The 21,687-nt window shown below is 39.9% G+C and overlaps 2 protein-coding genes across 9 annotated transcripts; one reads left to right on the forward strand and one right to left on the reverse strand.

The window, feature by feature from the left end:
• The first annotated feature begins 5,668 nt into the window (after positions 1-5,668).
• LOC124184661 (bumetanide-sensitive sodium-(potassium)-chloride cotransporter) lies at positions 5,669-19,593 on the forward strand. Of its 7 annotated transcripts, none has more exons than XM_046574628.1 (19): positions 5,669-5,810; positions 11,558-11,701; positions 11,772-11,832; positions 14,123-14,378; positions 14,728-14,981; positions 15,081-15,195; positions 15,288-15,607; positions 15,718-15,949; positions 16,026-16,147; positions 16,226-16,425; positions 16,552-16,699; positions 16,788-17,029; positions 17,183-17,394; positions 17,490-17,601; positions 17,700-17,797; positions 18,041-18,155; positions 18,309-18,457; positions 18,558-18,669; positions 18,788-19,593. In XM_046574628.1, the coding sequence occupies exons 2-19, from the start codon at positions 11,568-11,570 to the stop codon at positions 18,921-18,923; spliced, it is 3,018 nt and encodes a 1,005-aa protein (XP_046430584.1). In that variant the 5' UTR covers positions 5,669-5,810; positions 11,558-11,567; the 3' UTR covers positions 18,924-19,593. The 7 variants fall into 7 exon arrangements, with proteins under 7 accessions (XP_046430584.1, XP_046430587.1, XP_046430581.1 ...); XM_046574625.1 differs by lacking the exon at positions 5,669-5,810 and adding an exon at positions 7,010-7,162; XM_046574624.1 differs by lacking the exon at positions 5,669-5,810 and adding an exon at positions 7,798-8,060.
• LOC124184667 (ATP-dependent (S)-NAD(P)H-hydrate dehydratase) lies at positions 18,892-21,357 on the reverse strand. 2 transcript variants are annotated; one of them, XM_046574646.1, is made up of 2 exons: positions 21,095-21,357; positions 18,892-20,819 (listed from the first exon to the last, which is right to left on the reverse strand). In XM_046574646.1, exon 2 carries the CDS (start codon positions 20,780-20,782, stop codon positions 19,835-19,837), a length of 948 nt encoding a protein of 315 aa, XP_046430602.1. In that variant the 5' UTR covers positions 20,783-20,819; positions 21,095-21,357; the 3' UTR covers positions 18,892-19,834. The 2 variants fall into 2 exon arrangements, with proteins under 2 accessions (XP_046430602.1, XP_046430603.1); XM_046574647.1 differs by having other exon boundaries at positions 20,930-21,357.
• Positions 21,358-21,687: the final 330 nt, after the last annotated feature.

Here is a 21,687-nt window from a genome sequence, read left to right on the forward strand (position 1 = left end):
AACAGATTTCAATGGGTGCAATCGCGGATCTCTTACTGGTATAAAGAGCGACGTCGGCTCGGAGTAACACTTAATTACCGAGGGTACGACAATTCGGCGAAGCTACGAATCTTTGTAATCCAAATGCAATGGCGTCCCGGTTGCCTCGAGACTTTTGTACGTGGAGGCACGTGCTTATCATTCGCATAAAATACGACTAATTCACATAATCGCATGGACGCGATTAAAACGCGACTGCAATGAGCGAAATTGAAAGACTGTTAGATCCCGAGGTAATTGAAGTGCTCGATAGGCACTCATCGTTTACAAAGGAATAATGACGGGGTGCGGCACCGATAGCAATCAGAATTAAGATATTGTTCATTACCGAGTATACAATGATTGTAACGAGATATGAGAAACGTATATTTATTCTTCAAGTAAGTAGCGTTTATTCGAAAAAATTTTATTCGCTCCAATTCATACGTCATAAGTGGAGTAGGCGATTCGTCAGGTTTGGAAAAACCCAAATAATCCTTATTCTACGTATGTCTGTATTCCAGACAAAGTTGACGAGGTCTGTATGCGAGTATAATTATCGTTAGCTGCTGTAAAGTCTGAACTACAATCTGTTCTTTAGAATTTTTAGAAATATTCAACTCAATTGTGAAAGTGATAAACGACAAAAACCAGTCTCGTACAGCTGCGGAGAAGCCAATTTCTGTATCAAGTTCCTGCGCAAATATTACGTGTGTAAACTGTTGCATATATCTGTTAAAATAAGAGAATGCAATTTGATGTTACGATTGGCAAATAATTACTGAATCAACAGCAAATAAGGCCTCATGTCGCAGTGTGTCTAGTACTACTGAGAAAATTGTTGAGCAATACACAATAGGCAATCATACCCTACATAAATCCAGTTGAATTCAAGTGGTTCGTCATTTTTAAATTGACTGAAAATTTTTGCGCCTATCGTTTATTGTCCATCTCCATGATTGAACGTAATTTCAGTCAACACTCGATGCCGTATATCATGTAGTCAAATAGACCAATAAACCTTATTCTCAACCTTCATTAGATATCATTTTTCCAGCATATTTTTTTCCGGTCCTCATCATCGGTCCGGTACAGTGTCATATTTTAAATCGTTAGCGGCTGCTTGACTTACAGTCTCTCACTCCATCGTACCATATTTCTTACCGCAATCTGCGATGAGCACAAAAATAATGACTTCAATGGCTTACTTGCAATTAGACGCACGCGAAACAATCTAGGATAGTTGAAGTTGCGAATTGTTGTAGAAATCCGTGCAAATTACACAGGATCCCCTCCGTGTTCTCACGCTTGAATCTTGCATCGTTAGTGGCCGATCTAAAAAGACCTCTGATGTATTTAACCCGTGGACTCGTGGCGGTGAGAACTTGGAGAAATGATACTGTTGGCATTAATCATTGACCGTTCATTAAATCGATCTCCTATAGCTTTAATCAAACTTTTGATTTCCTTTCTATTGAATTTGTCCAAGATTTCTGGCCAATATCAGTGACCGAAGAATTTTATTGTACGCATAAATCAATAAGCTGCGAACTTACGCTCTGTCATTTGATTGCCCTCTTTTGAAAACAATTGCATTATAATCGTTGAAGCTAACTCTTTGCGCTTATTGAATTGAAACATTCAATTTTGAAGCATGACACAAGCTTTAAAATAAAAGCCAGAGGAAAAAGCGTCACTAGTATAATTCCTTGTGGACATTACTTTAAATTGAATGGACTTAGCGACTGTTTTATTATTTTATTACGTTTCGATTGAGTGCGATTGTTGCGAACTAACACCCGAATAAAATTCACCCGAAACACGCAATTGAGTATCACCTTATAAAGTACGATGATTTACTGGTCATACGATCATAAGGAATACATAATTTACTGTGACTTTAACCAGAGACCGATCGCATGACTCCAATTTTAAAGTAAAACATTTTTCTGTATAAGTAATGATTATCCATTTGTTCCAGACACTCACAGTCTCTGTCGTGTGATTTTTATAGAGCTATTATAAACCCATCTAAACTTGCGTCCCGCCTGTGCTTTACCAGCAGCCATACTTTAGCACCTTATACGTCACTACATTCTAAATCTTTTTCCAACAGCTTGAAAACTAATGTCTACGATATATGATTTGAAAGCTAAGTTTTTCACAATTTACCATGTGTATAAGGTTCAGGAATACCATACCGAGATAACTGATTATCGGCTCAAGCTATTCGTATTAGGCGTAGAATCAGTAAAATGCGCATAAAACATGCTTAGCACATATATGTTATTACAAACACGTATCTAATTTGTTGTTACATTGAAAATTACGTAAGTAACAAGGGTATTATATTTCATGGAAATACAATACGCTAAGAATATTGGGGGGGGTAGGCACTGCGCATTTAACACTTGACTTCAATGTCAATCGTGCATTGCGGCAGTGAGTCAACTTGTCGTCAATAATTTTTACCCGTTATTCAACGAAAGAATAGATATAAAATACTGTAACGTACACATTGTGGATAATACAAGATGCGTACTCGATCAACTGGGAAATACCTGAGTCTCACTGTTTATATATGACATAAATTAGCGGAAGGCGTTTGCGTGGTGCACCTACACGTGATCCTATTCAAGTTTCATTCCTTTCCATGCGTAAGAGCGTTTTCCAATTGTTGAGAAAGACCCAACGTCATCGACAACGATCCAGATACTTGATACCCATGTTTATTCAGGTAAAACGATAACTGCTAATGAATTATCGATACGGTTGGCTATGTGCATCGGCTCGTAGCGATCGATCAATCTTCGATCGTACTCAATTATCAACCTAAACCAGTTATTTGAAAAACCGCCCTCTTTTACCATACGATTATTGTTCGTATATTTGCTCGAGTGTATAATGGAAAGTTTGTGACGTCGACATCCAGAAAAATAAATGAAATATCTATCACTGCCGATACGTAATACGGTACATTTTAATCGTTAGATTATCCGTAATTCTGACAGTATTCCAAATTGCCAAGCTGCAACAATGTATGCCACGTGAGCTACGTAATTTTCAACGTTTCTAGTTTATTTATGCTTGAAAGCGTAAAGTATTTTGCATACCTGTAATAACTACGCTGCACCGGTGTATCATAATTTTGAAATTATTAAGGCAGGCCGATGAGTGACAGATGACATTTAACTTCGCTGTTTAATAACCTGAGACATTTTAATTTATCGACACACGTTATTTTCAGATGCAGCACTCGAAGTAGTCTTGAGAATTCATAAATATATAATAATCTACATGCGATACCAGCAGAAGCATAATTAGTTTTAAAAAAAAGTCTCATCTCTTTTTAATTCCAGTTCTCGTTTCTTGACTTCAATGCCGCGATGCCTGAGGACACCAACGGACACATCTAGAGATCATTTTCAACTCACCGTTGTAACGCAACAGCCAAATTGTACTACCCGGGTCAATGGCCGTTTAAAAACGCAATTGATGGCAATGCATCTTTAAGGCACGTGAATTGATTTAAACCAATCGAACACTGCGAGGCACGTGTGAACGAGAGAATGGCCTTATTAGCAGAGGTTGAACTAAATCTTACTTGCAACTATACTATTACAGGTGGGACTTGGTAATGACATATTTGCCCAGCTGATTATACCCGTGCACATTACGATGACTTTTACATTTAGCGCAAAACCTTCAACTGTCTGACTCTCCTGTCAAACCATCCACCGTACAGATAAGAACATGGGAATTTGTAGGTCCTATGTCCAAAGATTCCGGAGGACTGTGTAGCCGGAATTCAACGATTTATGCCTGAAACATTGAGTTAAAAGCTCGATTGTTACAGGCAAAGAAGAATGATGTTACGATATGTTATTACCGTTTCAGAAATCGTTGTCTCGGTACGTTGTGTTACGAATGGTTGTTTTTTGCGCTAATTGCGTCAATTATCAAATATTCCTTCAACCCAAGAACCGCGTTTCAATGAAGCCGAGGATAATGGAAGTCAAATGGAGAGCGTTCCGTCCGAGTAACAAAAACTTGTCAGTCGAGGCAAAGAAGAGAAAAAAGCCATCAGCAAATCCAGACGCTTCCAGTATTAATTGCGCTAAATCATGCAAGCCGCCGTTCTTTTCCGCCAAGAGCGTATTAACCGATTCATTGCGTACACGGTTAAATTCTGCGTGGCCCTTGAGTATCTGGGTGTTCATGGGCTTCGCACATGCCGGTCATATGATCCTATAAGCCTGAAAATAATGCATGCAATTACGTTTCTAAGCAGAAGAAAATTTCTTCCACGATATCTTTGCAAAAATTTGCTAAAAACGTCGTAGTCACGTATAATTATATTATTACGAAACGACGCTACAGCTGGTAATTCGTGGCTGAAATTGTCGTGAGAAAGATCTTATCGGCAATTGCTTTACTGCTGTGAAATTCGGTAGTGTCAACCATCTCCAGGTGTAATCACAGATCTGCCAGATAAATTTTTATGCATCACGTTATGAGTCTGCGTCCGTGCCCTGGGACAAGTGTCCCAAGGGCGTATTATTTTCTCATCTCGTAACAAATCACATTTAAAACAAACATGTAATTTATCGATAAATGCAATTTGCATACACAGATTGCAGTTAGAATACCGACTATACGTAGCGTTGTTGATTCTAACTGACTTCTCAGAGTTTACAGCAGACTAAAGTACGTCTGAGGGAATTGCAACGAGAGAAATGGCGTAGAAATACATTCCACGCTGGTTCTCTGGCGGCTATATTCTACGTCTAATTAGGAAAAATTCTAAGCTGCTCATACCGCAAGTGGGAGGGAAGGTCAGGTACGTCCAAAATGAACAAGAACACAATGAAAAAGACCCTAACGGCTGTCGAGGAATGGCTGCAACTCACATTTGGTGACCACCTGCGTATTGAAAATGCTTAAACCCAAGCGTTCCGAGATACTTTTCGACGACTGTATTATTGCTAGAAAGCGTGATTATTGCCTGCGGTAACATCGTCCCGAAACGCGGTTATTGTCTTGGTAAATGTGGTGCGGTTGCCTGTCCAAGAAAGCGGAGGGACTGGGTCTCTGATCGCTTCCAGACGTATGGAAATTCCCGTACCTCAGCCTAGACATTTCTTCGGAAATTATTTCAAACTGTAAAACAACTGTAAACAATATATTCGGGCATGCAGGACCGAACATTATCTTTCGCGAATACCTGTTCAAAATATTTAAATTAAAAAAAAGAAATGTGTGTAAATGTCGACTTTACGGTGAGTGATGACTTTAGCTACGTAATAATCAAACTGTTCAACAATTATTTCTGTCAAGCGTAGATTTTATATTACACTTGCCAAAGAGAAGCGAATCGAGGAATGAACTGCATGCAGCGAAAATCGCTGGCTCGAATCTGAGCTTGGCGTCACGTCTCGAGGATAATAAAGCTGCGTATGATAGAAACGTACCGCGTTATTCGTAGAATATTACATGCTGTTTACGCCGCGTAGAGAACTGATTCATCCGAGTATCTTACGCCATTGCAAACGTGGATAGGGGTTAACTAACTTAATAAAATTCCCCAGAAGCTTACAACCCGGGATGATACTGCGATGACATAGCCTGCAGGGATGGTTGGTATAAATACGAATTTGTCGATGGGCCCCCGTAGTTAATCGCCGAGTGTCGTCCAACAACCATCTTTACTGATTCTTCCTTACATCTTCGGACTAGTGCTCCTGCAGAAGTTGAACGCTAGTTCATCCATCCGTTGGATTTAGTTCTTCGAGGTAGTTCAACTAAATTCTTCTAATCTAGGAATACAAATTTCTCCGTTCCGAATTACCAACATCCAAAAATGCATTAGATAGCCGTTTCTGCTTCGCAGTTTTTATTTTTTTAGTCAATCCGTAATCAGCGTCCGAAGTTAAGACAAGAATTTCTCCCGCATCTTCTTCTTCAATCGATACAACTGTAGTCTTGTAATTTCAGCAGTTATTTCGGAATGTGGGAAAATATGTATTAACATTTAATAAACGATTGGCGGACTTTCAAATTCTCAAACTAGTAAACTTTTCTTCCGATACAAGCAGCTGCGACTTTACCGTATACTAACACGCAATTTGACACACAATTCATCAAAGTGCGAAGGTACAGAAGCGTACTCCATGCGTACTACACATTCATTAAACTTCATTCGCATCAAGCAATAGGTAAATTATCATGTTACGTAAAGATAGTTGATGACAACGTCTTATACGCATTGAAAAGGATACCGACAACTCATCTGCCAAAAGAATTGTTTTTTAACTTCCGGTAACACAGAATAAAAATAATTACGGAAGACCGATGAGTCAGAGTTGACTTGTACGTGAGAATTAAAAATATATTGCCTTGTAAGCATTGCAGCTTGAGGAAAATCGTATTTGCAATCCATTGACAATCTTTCCTGTGCAAGTTTAAAACAACAATGGAGAAAATGAGTAACAAACAATGATCATAAATCTTCTATGCGTATTTAATGCCAAAGTGTGCATAAAGTATCCAAGTTCAATTTCCATACCGAATTCGAGGTGCTGCCAATGTACGTGCCATGCAGATCAGTTTCAACGTAACGTTTCAACTGACGAAAAGTGTCAATGCAATTGTTACCGCAATTTTCGGTAGTTATTCAATGTTAACGTGAAGCTTGAAAGACGGGCTCGTGTGCAAACATTGAAGATACTGTGACGGCTGCAAAGACAGGCGAACAATGTGGTTTTTCTTCTTGTATAAAAAATAAATCTGTGTAATGCTTAGGTGCGAATGTATTCACAAATTCCAGTTAAGTTCTAAGTGACCAGGTGGATGTTAATTTGGCAATTATGGTTCGTAGTGTCTGGTCTGAGGTACCTCATGGTCATCTGCACAGTAAGATACTTGAGGATATATCAAGCGGCAGTGGACGCATTCGCGCTTTGGAGCTCAAGACTCACGGTTCGCGGTAACAGACATCGCGTAAATATAGCTCTATAGATTTCGAAGTATCCGGTATTTTTATTGCTGTTTTTTGTCTCTTCGCGGTAGATAAAATGACTAAAAAACTGTTCTCCGCATGGGGTTGGCGAGAAGCTAACGCAGCCACGAACGGTCGCAGAAGGGTGTAAGTGGAATTTGTCATACAAGTATTTCTCGAGATCAAGGTGTACGACATAACCGTAAATGTGTTTCTCCTTCTTCCCGGAAACGTAAAATTTTTTGTACGTACACCGATAATGATTATAGATATATTCAACGAATGAAAAAACACGAAAGTTGAGTTGTAAGTCGAAAGAATGCAAAAAAATAATATCCCAGACATATTCTATGAAGATCTTGATTCTGGGCCATACGTTGAAACGAAAACACGTGATGCTCGTAACGTAATCGATTCGAGCACATTATTACACAACCTTACAAAATGTGCATAAATAAACGTGGCGAGGTTGTCTTTGAATATGAGAAACGTGATTGAAATAAATGCATGTTCGATCACACTGTTACCGAATGGAAATAAAACCCGGCCAAATAGGACTTGAAAATAAGTAATCATTTCAAAAAATGTTCAGTCAGACTCGGCAGTTTTCCTCAAGTTGCCAAGTTTCTCATCAACGTACTAAGCTACGCGCCCATTGTTTAGTCTACGTACGGAATAACGTGTTAATAATTATCTGATAACAATAAACGCCTATCTATACGAGCCTTATACCTGTTAAACCTTGGCACGGTAAGAGAAATGGCAGTCGCGTGCAAGATCTGCCTCATGACGGGTTTGGCACGATTAAAACCGCATGTTCTAAATTATTTTCACAGTGCCTTGCGCGAGACACTGACCACCTTTCGCATCTTCAGTCACTTTTGTTTTACAATTTACATCGCGTGATTGTCAGGATGATATTTCGTAAAGTGTATAATACTGGAAAATAATTATACATATTTATGTATATATATGTGTGTGTGTTTGGATATCGTGTAAGAATGGCGGAGAAAATTAGTGTTCTTCTGTCCACATTTCTCGATCGGTGAGTTGGCGATAAAAATTATGCTAAATTATTGCATTAAAATTTTGAGAGTTCACACGGTTACTCCAGCTTGAAAATAAACAACGATTTGGCATTAACTTATGTGAGAGTCCCGTCTTAATTTCGAATTAACATACTCATTCGCTCTAGCAGAATCAACAACCGGGTTTTCCTACACAAATGTACGCGTATCGTATATGTATGTCATAGAATGCTAAAGGTGATGCGAATTATACTATCCGTTAAACATTAAATTCCCACATGTCTCAAGACTTTCGTGTACGTGTCATCTGAGCCCGTTATAGTTTCTGATAAATATTTTCAAATTCTGATTTGGCCATGCGGTACGAATCAAGTAACTGTAACAATTGTCACTACGGACTTTGATAAACTTTAATAGAAGCAACAATATGTGCGTCATATCTTCCGCGTTTTGTCCCGGACAATTTCTACCTCAACCCCCACCAATTTGCACACATTCTAAATTCTCTCTCGCATAAAAGCATTATCCAGATTAAACGGCACGGGAATCCCTAGCGTCGGCGTGAAAGGATCGACGCAACGCCTCGAACTTGAGTTCTTCACTTACACAGCATCGACTGCTAGTCAGATGGTATCCGAAGTCCTACCTGTCGGTATCCTTTTATTGGACGTCCACCAGTTAGTGCTCGCGCTGTCCTCTTTTTAAAATATTTCGAGTAAATTACGACAGTGTGTGAATAATGAATTAGTGAAAATTACCGAGACTGGATAAAAAAAAAATTAATATCGATACACGATTTCAACATTATTTTGCGGCAGCGGAGCGAATTAATGAATTACCTCTGCTTGGCTTATACTTGAGTTTCGTTAATGTTATGACGGATTTCATCTGTTCACATAAACAGCGTTGGATTGACGTTTCTCTTTGGGCTTAATCGTTAATGAATACCCTGCATACAGGTTGTTGTTAATCAGGTGCTCGCACTCTCAGCACTGCAGTAATTGAGGTACAACTTTGAAACGCTACTCAATTTGTGTAAAACCAGTGATTAGCGGAGATTCAAGAGTTCAATATTTATGATCGATTGCGGATAGTGAGGTGCACGTTCGTAAGGACGCTTGTCAACTAAATCGCTGTATAACTCACAGACGCGCTAATAACCGGTGCTATCCACTTATTAATCCTTTGCGTAAATACACCTGGCAGCCGAGCAAAACTGCCTCATAGACATCATCAATTTCAAGCGTAAATAAGAAGAACTTTAACTACCGTGTGAAACTCGTACCAAGAATCATAACAACACGCAAACGTACGATATTAGAGAACAGAAGACACGTGCGATCTCGTTTATCATATGCCGAAGACGAGTGACAGAGTTCTCATTAAACTCTCATCACTGAAATGATGGTGTTCAAAAATTGAATAAAACTGTGTTGAAAAATACTGCATTGCGCATGTATTTCAATTGGTAATCCGATTAAGGTATTTTAACATCTGTGGCACAGATTTGAACTCGTTAACTTCAGCTTTAAAAAATTTCTAACAATTTCACACAGGGGACGAAATTTTGTAAGTATCTCGTACTAGTTAGAACAAAAATTTATCCTGATGTTTGTCAATTATTTTGCTCTTTTCATTTTTTCAGAACAAAACAATTAAAATTTAATGACCTGAAACTGATAAACATTGAATTTTCAACTCACAAAAATGCGTTGAGTTATCGCCGGTTACGAAAACACGTTGATACTGATGAAACTTTATACGTACATGAAACAGAATCGTCAAAATTTCCCTATCGATTAAAAATGGAACTTTACACCGCAGTAAATCACCGACTGTACTGACTGCAATTACTTCTCATACCTGCGTTAATATTAGCCATTACACGCCACATACGAATCTGAGGGAATTACGTAAAAATCAAGAGGTCAACGAAAATTAATCTCACTTTGTCCCATTTAAATTATTTCACCTCTTTAAACTTTATCTCCGTGTTTTAATCCACCAAGTTCCACAGTGTTGTGCAAACGAAATACTACGATCTACACGACTGCAGATATCGTTATACTGAGTATTTGAACGTAGTAAACTAGACCGGTGATTACGGCTGTTTAATCATCTCTACTTTTCAGTGTTGTCAATAAAGCAAGGAATTGCATGTACGTAGGTATATGATCGTAACAGCCAGATGTGAAATCATACCGCGCCTCAAATGTGTATACGTTAGATGTTATTCAAATATTTATCCGACAATTCTGAAGACTACGAAAATTGACTCGTGTCAATTCGAATGAACCACATTCGTTGTTAGCCTAAGAATGCCATTGCAACATATTAAGATGCAATTAAAGCGATACCAAATAGCGTTGAATCAATTCCAATTCATTTTTTTCTTGATCCAAGGTTGACTGATTATTGATAATTAAAACCTGCTACATATAATTAATGATGACACGAAAAGTAAATGAATACTCGAATCACCCAGAAAATGATATCAACAATGTAACCGCATGTTGATAATGTTATCAAGAATAAGAAGAAACCACAAGCTGCATTCCGTTTCGAATCGTGCAGTGTTCAAGTACATTTACAAATATTTGTCGGCGTATTAAATCGAATTTTCACTTACGCACTTAACTACAATTGCACCACAATTTGTCGAGGTGGTCGAATTGTAAGTCCAACATTAGAACCGCGAATGCGGTTGTAGGCATACGAAGCTGTTTTAAAAAATTAGCATCACTTAAATTTCGGCTAGGCCACGGACACCGTTCAAAAATGTCGACTAACTTTTATACCTTCTTGAAAAAAAGAAAACAATTTGGAAATCCCGATTATACATTACGAACAAACTGTGCGTGCGAAATGTTTTGAGCCGTCTTTTAAGGCTGCTTCACGACGTCTAACTATAAGTCGCAGAGCAAACAATTAATGGGCGATTGAATACCCTCAATTATACATACATGTTCGAAGAATAGAATCAGTCTGTTATTTCGAAAGATGGTGCCTCGGGAATAAGATTATGATTAAATATACGCTACCTCTTGTACACGTAAATATTTTAGTACTGTATCTGAGTCTCTAAAACCTTCAAGACTGACCACTTCGGTGCAAATTGAAATAAGATGGGGCACAAAAACAAGGACCCAGCTTCCGGAGAAATTGCGCATTCCGTGTATTCGAACAGATTCCAAGTCAAATTTTCTGACTTACATTTCAAAAAATGCTCTGCTCACTGGCAAAGCCCTGTGAATACTGAAACCAGGAGCTTCACGTCGTAAACAGAACAAAGCTGATCGTGAGAAAAATCTTCACTTTGATAAGATATGTATGTTATGACGGATCATAATCAGGGGTACGAAGAGTCGAAAAGCATTCGTGCTTGTAGGCTGTAGCTGACAGAAAGTGACATCGCAGTAAGACATTTACGATTTTGAAACCCAGCTGTGACAGAATGAGCATCCTTCTTTTTTATGGAGTCACTAATCTATTTGCGTCGTCAATTTGCTCACAGATTCATCGGGATGGAGGACAAGTTTCAGAACAGAAACGCTGAGGATGGCGCAGCAGATAACAATGATCCGAACCATAGAAAATCTCCGTTAACATTGAACGTCTCCGGTCTTTGGGACGTCGTTCCCAGGCTTGACCATTACAGGTGTGTTGTTTATTTTTCGAATTACAAGTAAATTCGTTAAACTAACCATTTTCACTTTTCTTTACTGCAGATTGAGCAGAAGAGCTAAACGGCCGTCGCTGAGCGATTTGCACGAAGAAAATCCCATAAAGGTCAGTAATAAACTGTTCCCTTGTTACTGGATTCGTTCGATATCATTAAGTCAAAGTTACGTTAGAGTCAGAAGTTAGCCCTCTTAATCAGGATAAACTAGCGTTGCAAAGATTACAGGGCCCAACCTTAAAATATTACACGCGTAAGGTTCGCATGCGCCTAATTGAATCTAAAGAGCAATTAATTTGCGGGCAGGTTCATTAACGAGCCAAACATTTTTCGCGGAATAGTGACGGATGGCGTGAACTGGAACGATTGGGAAATGGTCAGATTGGTGTGGTTCAAACCGGTGCATTTACGATCTTTCTCAGCGCATTTTTATTGTTTAATTGTCGCTAGCTTGCACAAGATACGACTAACAGCACATGTGTGACCTCACTCATGCTTCCAGACACATGTTCAAAAGATAATCGTGTTCAAAATGAATGTCCTTAAACAGTGACGAGCACGACCGTTATCGTTTTCTACCAAAATTTAATTTTTCATATCTAATTTACATCTTTATCAACTTTGGTATTGCGCGTGCCAATACAAACGTTGGGTATTGTCGCCGATCAACACCGATGAACATCTACCTTGAATAAGGTTATCTGAAATCTTACCATGCATCGTTCAGCGCATGTTTGGCGAGCGAATATGGAGTGTCGGCAGGTTTTGTTGCTCTCATGCTCGTCGTGTTCTTTGAGGATTATTCAGAGAATATTGAAAAATTTGATTCACCTTTCATGGTTCTCAAAGGATCACGGGATATCGTATATATTCCAAGGAATGGCTGCAACCGAGACGTCGAATGTGTCGCCGATTCGTATCACGTAGAATCGGAATTCAAACAACGTAAACATCATCGCTGACCTGAATACGACACTGTGAAAAATACCTACGGTAAAATCTTTGAAAAACAGCAGTGCAAAGTAAATTGAACGAGGAACAATTAACTACTGTAGTACAGTGCAATAGTGATAAAAGTTATGCACCATTTGTCAATCAGCCAAAAAATTACCAGTGTTCCATTCTCCACCCTTCGCCAATATCTCCGTGGCTTACATAGGTACTTACTAGTTTTTTTTTTTTTTGCCGTCGGTTTTCTACCGCACTGCTCAGCCGTTCAATCATCACTCCGGAAGAGAAGTCGTTAACTTATACAACGCTGCAGACGCCGTGATTCTCGCAACTTTGAATTCAACTTCCCGAACCGAAGTCTTGAAAGTCTAGTCGTTAAGGTGAAACACGTAGCAATTTATACCTGAGTGGTGGTGAAAACGAAAGAAGTCAAGCATAAGAAACTGATTAATTATACACGCTAATTAAAACATACCAGTCGGCAAACGCTGAATTTTTAATTAGCATTTGATACGTAGCGCAATATAAAAGAGCTTTCGTGACGATATCGGGTGTTTAATTATTGATTTTTCGTTTTCAGTGATTAGGTAATTACCGTAAGTATACTTCACTGATCCAACTGATCAGTTAATTAAATTACTCGCGTTATCTAACGAAAAGTAAATAAAGTCTTATCTTCTCCATCGTTGTATGGAATCGAAGCCCAAGGGATATTACAAAAAGCAATTATTCGTATAGCAAATTATTATTAGCATTTTTTTTCTTTTGTGTTGCATAACCCCTTGCAATTACCGTATTAAATGTTACGCCTCTCCTCAACGTGAAGGTATCATTGTCACGTTATTACGGTGTGTAACGAGGCATAGCCTGAAATTTACTCATGTGTACACGAGAAATTCGCAAACGAACACGTGAAAGGATAATGCGAGAAGCGATCTGTCTGCAAAGTTTGATTTGACCAATTAAAAAAAAGTTCAATAACTCCTAATTTTGTTTACTCAGACAGCAGCGATTGAAATAAATTCACAGACTGCAGGCCGTAAAAAACAAAATAAATTTGTTTACCCAGAAGTGCCGGCGCGTGTATTGAAGTAGGTAGAAAATTGCCTTCATTCACCCTAATGCATAAATAAAATTTCCCGATGGTGTAATTCACGATGCGATATATTTTCCACAATCGCGAAAGTAGCGCTTATTTTTTTGCCTACAGTCGTATGATTAATCTAAAATTTCAACAAATTGGGCATCTTTGTCTAACGACAAAATACAAACCTTGGAATCAATCGATTAGTTTTCACAATATATTGGATAGATTCAAACCTATTGTAACTCACAACAAGGTTGGTTAAATACTATCTTTCGTCTTTAGATATTTTTGCGTTTATGAGATCAGAATCAGTTTAGGGGGATTTTTCCGCAACATACTGAAGCAAAGGTTTTGTTTTCCAGGACACAAACGTTGAGACAGGACAGCCGAACGGCGGAGCGAAACCTTTTGAGGGAATAAAATTGGGATGGATTCAAGGGGTCCTAATACCATGCCTCCTCAATATCTGGGGTGTGATGCTTTTTCTGCGTCTATCCTGGGTTGTAGCGCAAGCCGGGATCCTCCAGAGCCTCATCATCATTGCAATATCAGCGGTGGTCTGCGTCATTACAACGCTGAGTCTCAGCGCGATTAGTACGAACGGAGAAGTTAAGGGAGGTGAGGTCGTTATCTTAGGCTGTCTCTATTTTCCCACACGTGTATCCTTTTGCTGCGTACGGTGACTCGAGTTAACGTAAATTGAAAGCACTGATTGCATATTGAATCTTGACGGAAGCTATAACCCGTTCATTTATGCGGATACAGAATTCGCATATTCATGAACCGTCCATGTGATTCTAACAGCAAGTCTTGCTTTTCATTAATCCATTACAAACATTCTATTCAAGTCATTGACTTTACCAAATACCAATCCATGAACCACGAAGCTAGTTTGGGGGCGGGAGGGATTCGATGAAAGGCTACGTAGTTCATGGACAACCTGTAAGATTCCTTCCACTTGTTTCAGGGGGTATTTATTACATCATATCGAGATCTCTGGGTCCTGAATTCGGGGCATCAGTCGGCATCGTCTTCGCGTTTGCAAATGCTGTGGCAGCCTCTATGAACACGATCGGATTCTGCGACTCGCTGAACGATCTGCTGAAGGAAAATGGCCTTCAGATCACGGGCGATACCACAAACGACGTCAGGCTAGTCGGAGTCATTGCTGTCCTAGTCATGATCTTGATATGTGCTGTTGGCATGGAATGGGAATCCAAGGCACGCGTGTTAATATAACCAGTTTTCGCCAACATCTAGCGATTACATTTACCAGAAAATTTTCGGCCAGACAATTATTGACAAGTACATTTTTTTCAGGCACAAAATTTCTTGATCGCTATCATTGTAGCCGCAATAGCCGACTTCATCATCGGAACTATTATCGGCCCGAGTAGTCAGGAACAAGTGGCGCAAGGTTTCGCTGGATTTTCATGTGAGACAGTGAGCTAAATTTAACGGTGCAATTATGACAATATAATTAACGCTTCGAATCGTACTCACAATGGATGCTCCCGCTCCTTACAGCGGAGGTCTTCATGAGAAACTGGGTGCCAGATTACCGTTATTCCGAAAACAAAGATCAAACATTCTTTTCGGTATTCGCCATTTTCTTCCCCTCCGTGACGGGCATCCAGGCTGGGGCAAATATTTCCGGTGACTTGAGAGACCCGGCGAAGAGCATCCCCAAAGGAACGTTGCTGGCTCTGCTCATCTCTATGATCAGCTACGCCACGTTCGTACTTTTTGCCGGTGGTGCAGCCCTGAGGGATGCAAGTGGAGAAGTGTTCAATGGAACTATCGTTGAATGCACCAACTGTACTTACGGGCTTCACAACAGTTACTCGGTTAGTGAGATTTCCATTTTGTGTGGACTGCTCAGACATCTCGAAGCGTGCTGTACCTACCAACGTTATAGAATAAAATGTAACTGGTATTCTCGCGTTATTTCTTTCAGGTGATGCAACTAATGTCCGTCTGGGGTCCGTTCATTTATGCCGGGTGCTTCGCAGCCACACTATCCACAGCTCTTACCAATTTGCTCTCCGTTCCTCGACTAATTCAAGCACTGGGAATCGATAGAATATATCCTGGGTTAATATTCTTCAGCAAGGGTTACGGCAAAGCTGGAGAACCGTACAGGGGTTACGTCTTAACCTTTTTGGTCGCATCGCTTTTCGTTCTCATTGGTAAAAGCAGCGTTATGAATTTTTAAACGGTCCCTGGCACGTCTGGAAAATTCTAACACATATTTTGCAATTTCAGCAAATTTGAACGCGATTGCACCACTCATTTCGAACTTCTACCTCGCTTCGTACGCGCTTATTAACTTCTGTACCTTCCACGCTGCTCTCGTGAGGCCGTTGGGATGGAGGCCAACCTTTAAGGTAGGTAAAGAAAACGCTTGTCAATCTTTATAATATTAAATTGTAGAACTCTGAGTGAACGTCTAATACCTATTACAGTACTACAACACCTGGTTATCTTTGGCGGGCTTCATATTGTGCGTGGCCATCATGTTCCTCATTGACTACATCATGTCACTCATAACCTTCGTTATTATTTTCGCTCTCTACCTTATCGTGGTCTATCGGAAGCCGGATGTCAACTGGGGCAGCAGCACTCAAGCTCAAACCTACAAAACCGCATTATCAATAGTTTATAGGTACGTGTTAATTGCCACAATCGCATTAATTTGAAGATTGAAATATGTTTTCAAATTTAGAGCCTCGAAGATGTTCTCCTTGGTCGGAGATTTCGACGTTTAATCGACCGTTCTTATCGATTACAGACTAAATTCAACCGATGAGCACGTGAAAAATTATGCCCCTCAAATTCTGGCCTTATCAGGACAGCCGAGCACCAGACCACCCCTGCTACATCTGGCAAATCTTATTACGAAAAATAACTCGCTTCTACTCTGCGGTGAAATACATCCTGTAGGTTTTGAATTCTCCTTATATGATTGGGCGACAATTTTCCAAGTCTTGCCTCGAATTGTAAAGTTCCAGTTTCTGCTCGTTACAGACGCGGCTATCTTATAGAATACGATCAACGCATCTCCGAGCTGGATATGCATGGCTTCACCGACACCGCATTAAGGCCTTTTATCACGTCGTGGAAAGCATCGGATTGGAAACCGGTGCTTCAGCCTTGATGCAGGCAGCAGGTGTCGGCCGACTTGCTCCCAACGTTGTCCTCATGGGGTATAAAAGACACTGGGCAAGTTGCGAGAGAAGAGAACTTCAAGAATACTTCAACGTTCTCCAGTAAGGGAATTACTTGAGTCCCCGATCACAGTCTCAATTCCCTTCTAATCTCACCTCGTCCCGAACTATCACAATCGATTATAAGTCACTATACCATAAAGCATCCGAAATATATTTGACGAGTACATGTACGCTTACATCTCCCTTTTACAGCAACGCTTTTGACAATCGCATGGCTGTAGCAATTTTGCGCATTGCGGACGGATTGGATTGTTCTGTTCCCGGACACGGCGTTAGCGATGATCAAGAACCTCAAGCTTTGGCCCAAAGCAGTTATGACTTGGCCGGAAATGCACTCATGCATGCAGACAGTGATCTTTCGATCAGCACCGCCATTTCTCGTGTGCACAGCGTTCCCAGCATCGGTGAGCTTCATCGTATATAATTCATTTCCCTTGGATGAAAATAAAAAGCTATCCAACAACAATATATAATATGTAACCTGTCGATTTATTTTTAGCTACGCAGTACACACCGAATGATAATGTGAGTTTAAAATCTGTACCGAATAATGGAAGTGTCCGCGACCAATTGAAGAATAAGAAGAAAATAACTACTGACAAATTGTTAATGTGAGTATACTCGATCTTTCTTCAAGGCCGGATTTTTAATAAAATATTGACAACGTTAGCGTAGAATAATCTGTTTTTATTTTACTCTTGATGCGTAGCGGAAACGGAATCTCAACGGCTCCGGAGTACATGACCATTTTTCAGAAGAAACACAAAAACGGTGTGCTTGACGTTTGGTGGCTCTATGATGACGGGGGTAATTCGCTAAAATGCGTCTGTCCTTAGATTTAAAGAATTGGAAGAATAATCAGGAATAACCAAAGAAATAATTTCTCACAAGGGAGAATCTCGTGATCACTCTTCTCACACTTACCGTCTTGACAGAACTTGACGGCGAATTTGCTATATTTTTTCAGATCAAACCTTGCACTTGAACTAAACTTAGTTTAAATTTGGGAGTATTTTAGTACCCATTTTTACAATTACCTACTCTGTTTAGGTCTCACAATCCTTTTACCATACATAATTAGCACGAGAGCTAACTGGGAGAGTTGTAAAATGAGAATTTTCGCCCTCGCGAATCACAAGCAAGAAATAGCTGCTGAAGAGAAAGAGTAAGTCGAAGTTAAAATTCCGATACGACGGTAATATAAATGAAATTATATCAGGACTTTACGAAAACCCAACGTCACTCGACAATAATTTGAGAAGTCTTTAGAAACCTTTTCAACCATAGTCAAACATCATTGGATTTTTTTCTTCAATAGAATGGCTGAAATAATGGACAAATTTCGTATCAAGTACACCAGTTTGAAAATGGTGGATGACATCAGTGTCGAACCACAGCCAGAGACTCAGAGATTCTTCGATACGCTTATATCCGGTTTCAGAGAAAAGGATGGAGTCAACAACACCGGTAAAACTTATTTACTGCGATTATTAATATCTGCGGAACCTAAATTCAAGTAAAAAAACTCTTGAAACTTTATTAATACTGATTGATTATGCGAATTCAGATTATACAGTCACGGAAACAGAGCTGCAGAATTTGCGTGATAAAACGAATCGTCAATTACGACTCCGCGAATTGCTGTTAGAGAACTCGAGTGAGTCAACGTTTGTCGTAATGTGAGTATAGCTTTAACTCAAATTATTTGCGTACATCGAATCCCGCATGCTCTCCTAGTGACAAGCATCCGGTCTAGCTTATACCGGCATAAAATGAGTTTTGGATATTTATTTTTAGGTCCTTGCCAATGCCAAGAAAAAGCGCGGTATCAGCAGCCCTTTACATGGCATGGCTGGAAACCTTGACTAGAGACATGCCTCCGACCCTTTTAGTGCGAGGGAATCACACGTCTGTGCTGACCTTCTATTCGTAGTGTAGTTTAAAGTTTTTCTGACTGCGAGCAGAACATTTACATATACTCGATTAACGATCATTCATTATAGGAAGAAATTATAACCAGCACGCTCTTTTACTATAATTGCAGCAGATACTGGATCATAGATTCAACGTTACAAGTGACATTGCCGTATAATAATTGATTTATTTAATCCACTGTCGACCAGTTGATCTTATCTCTTTTTATAATCAATTTTGTACTGCGATTCATACTCGTACGTAGATGATCATAAATCGGTATTCGGCGGCAGTTAATAATTTACATTTATAATACCATGGCACAGCAATATGCTCTTATTATACTTGTACTTTTTAGTACTAAAAATTTCTCATCGACTGACGTTGTGCCGCGTGTTTGCAGAAATTTTAGAAAAACTATTAGCGCACAAATTTTTTAACATAGACATTTTAAACAACAAATTATCACTACGTTAATTATCGTAGAATACAAGCCATAGCGTAGAGTTCATCATTATTAATTTTATACAATGAACAGTACTTAGTATTTATTTTCGTTATTTTACTGCATTTTTTTTTTTATTTCTATTTATCGAAAACTTTTTTGTTCTTTTATACATCACAATAAATCACGCTCCCATACTTTTATGATGTGCGTTAAACCAAGCTTGAGATGAAGTATGACAATATACAATGTTGGCGGTATTTTATTAAATCTTATTCCCACCTCGGGCAAATTATCTTGTCAGTAAGCATACGAAATGAAACGTTATGAGAAAGCGAGTGAAGTACAAGAGTTGAGTTATTTCAAGGTTCGTGTATTATTACCTAAAAACGAAGAGTTATTCCACGGTATGAATAGCTTAAAATTCGTAAGAATGATAATTTTGACCAAATTATAAGTGCGTCAAGAGTCACATCACGTGAAGTTCATTTGTAAACGTGCGTTTCGAACAATTTAGCGAATACGGGTTGTATGAATTCAATCATATCTGTCGTAAGCATGCTTCGCTGTTTGATCTTGAACGCGGCAGCGTTGCACTCTCTTGTCAACCTGGATGCAGCATAGGAGGCCGTCATCGCCGGGGACAAGGCACACTCACTGGGCCCAGCACTGAGGGCCCACCAGTAGAAGACGGCCAAAGCTCCTGACAGCAGATCACCTTGGCCCCCGCATCTTCTCGGAGATCCGGAAGTTCCACAGGACAATGTCTCCGTGCCCTTGTGACCATCGACGATCACGTCCTTGGCACCCTTGTGGAGAACGACGACGTTTTTCCCGATGACATCGGCGAGGTGTTTAACGTCCGATATTTTAGCGACCGGAGCCGGCTGTATCGACTTTTCCAGAAAGGCCTTGGCCAGTCGAGAGAACTCCATCGCGTTCGGCGTTAAGATGAGTCCCGGATATTCCTTGACCAGTTCTGGCTTCTGGGTAATCAGGAAGAGACCATCCGCATCTATGATCAAGGGCTTCTTCAGATCGCGACAAATGACGATGACGTCCGCGATTACTTTGAAGACCTTCTCTTCTCTTCCCAGACCGGGACCAATCACGATCACGTGCAGCCTATCGAGCCACGGTTTTATCTGCTTTACAGCATCGTGCTGGTCGAGAACCGGATGCACGATCGGTTCCGGACTGAAGGACTTTATGGGAACCCCCGCATCTTTCGTGCAAAATACGTGGGCCAAGTCGGCCCCGACTCGCAGTGCGCTCAATGCTGCGAAAAACGGAGCTCCGGTGTACTCGGCACTCCCGCCAAATATTCCAATCCTTCCGTCCTGACCCTTGTATTTTGAGGTGCTCAAGACCGGGACTATCCTCCGGGAAGCCTTCAGCATCCGCTCGTCAACGTTCGAGGCGGAAGAAGCCATTGTTGAATATTTGAATTTGAACAGGTGCCCGGTAGACCTACACATAAACAACCTTGTAGCGAAGATCATAGATTCGTGGTTAAGTGAACAGTTGTGGCGACAGCACAAGCAAGCTACGAAGAACTGATACTCTTCACTTATTTATACTTTTTGAAATCGATCAATTTGTCCGTAGCGAGTGTATGTAGAAGTGGAGTGATTCAAACTGCGGATGTTGGACTGTAGGCCGTCGGTTGCATGACTTCACAAATTTTGAGGCGGCGTAAAAGCTATGCGCGTTAAGCGACTGTATCCACGACAGAAGCAAATTACCTTTATTCTTTTCTCAACGTCGAGTAAATATTTTCGACGAGCGAACGCGCCAAGTATAACTAAACCACTGAACGTTCGTTGGCGGCCAGAAAGGTTAAATGATAACAATAGTTATCGCAGGGTTGTCGGGTGCCATCTATCAGCATGACGTAGAAGCTCAGCGTCGGATACGAAAGACGTCGAATTAAAAATATAACTTAGAATTTTGAATATATTTATGTAATTCCGTGAGTACCGTTGGGATTCGAAATTGATTAAATTTCAACTGTAAATTTATCAAAAATTGAGACAAAAATTTCACCGGAAAAAATAAAGAAAAACAAACGATCGAGAATGTCAATGATAAAAATTGAATCGCAGGCAGACAAACATGAAACGTTTATCTGCGACAAACTGGCAAACGCTCAGTTTGCGAATTCCACGATGTAGAAACAATCGTGGGTAGGTAAAAGTGTCGATGACCGACGACGGTATAGTTTAATAAAAACTGAAATTTATAATACTTGATAAAAACGCACAATAAAAATTTATAGTCCGAGCGAGTATCAAGAATTATCATTTACCCATCGAGTATTGTATGAGAATTTGAACCC

Source organism: Neodiprion fabricii, chromosome 6 (genome assembly GCF_021155785.1).
Source record: "Neodiprion fabricii isolate iyNeoFabr1 chromosome 6, iyNeoFabr1.1, whole genome shotgun sequence".
Lineage (NCBI taxonomy): Eukaryota > Metazoa > Arthropoda > Insecta > Hymenoptera > Diprionidae > Neodiprion > Neodiprion fabricii.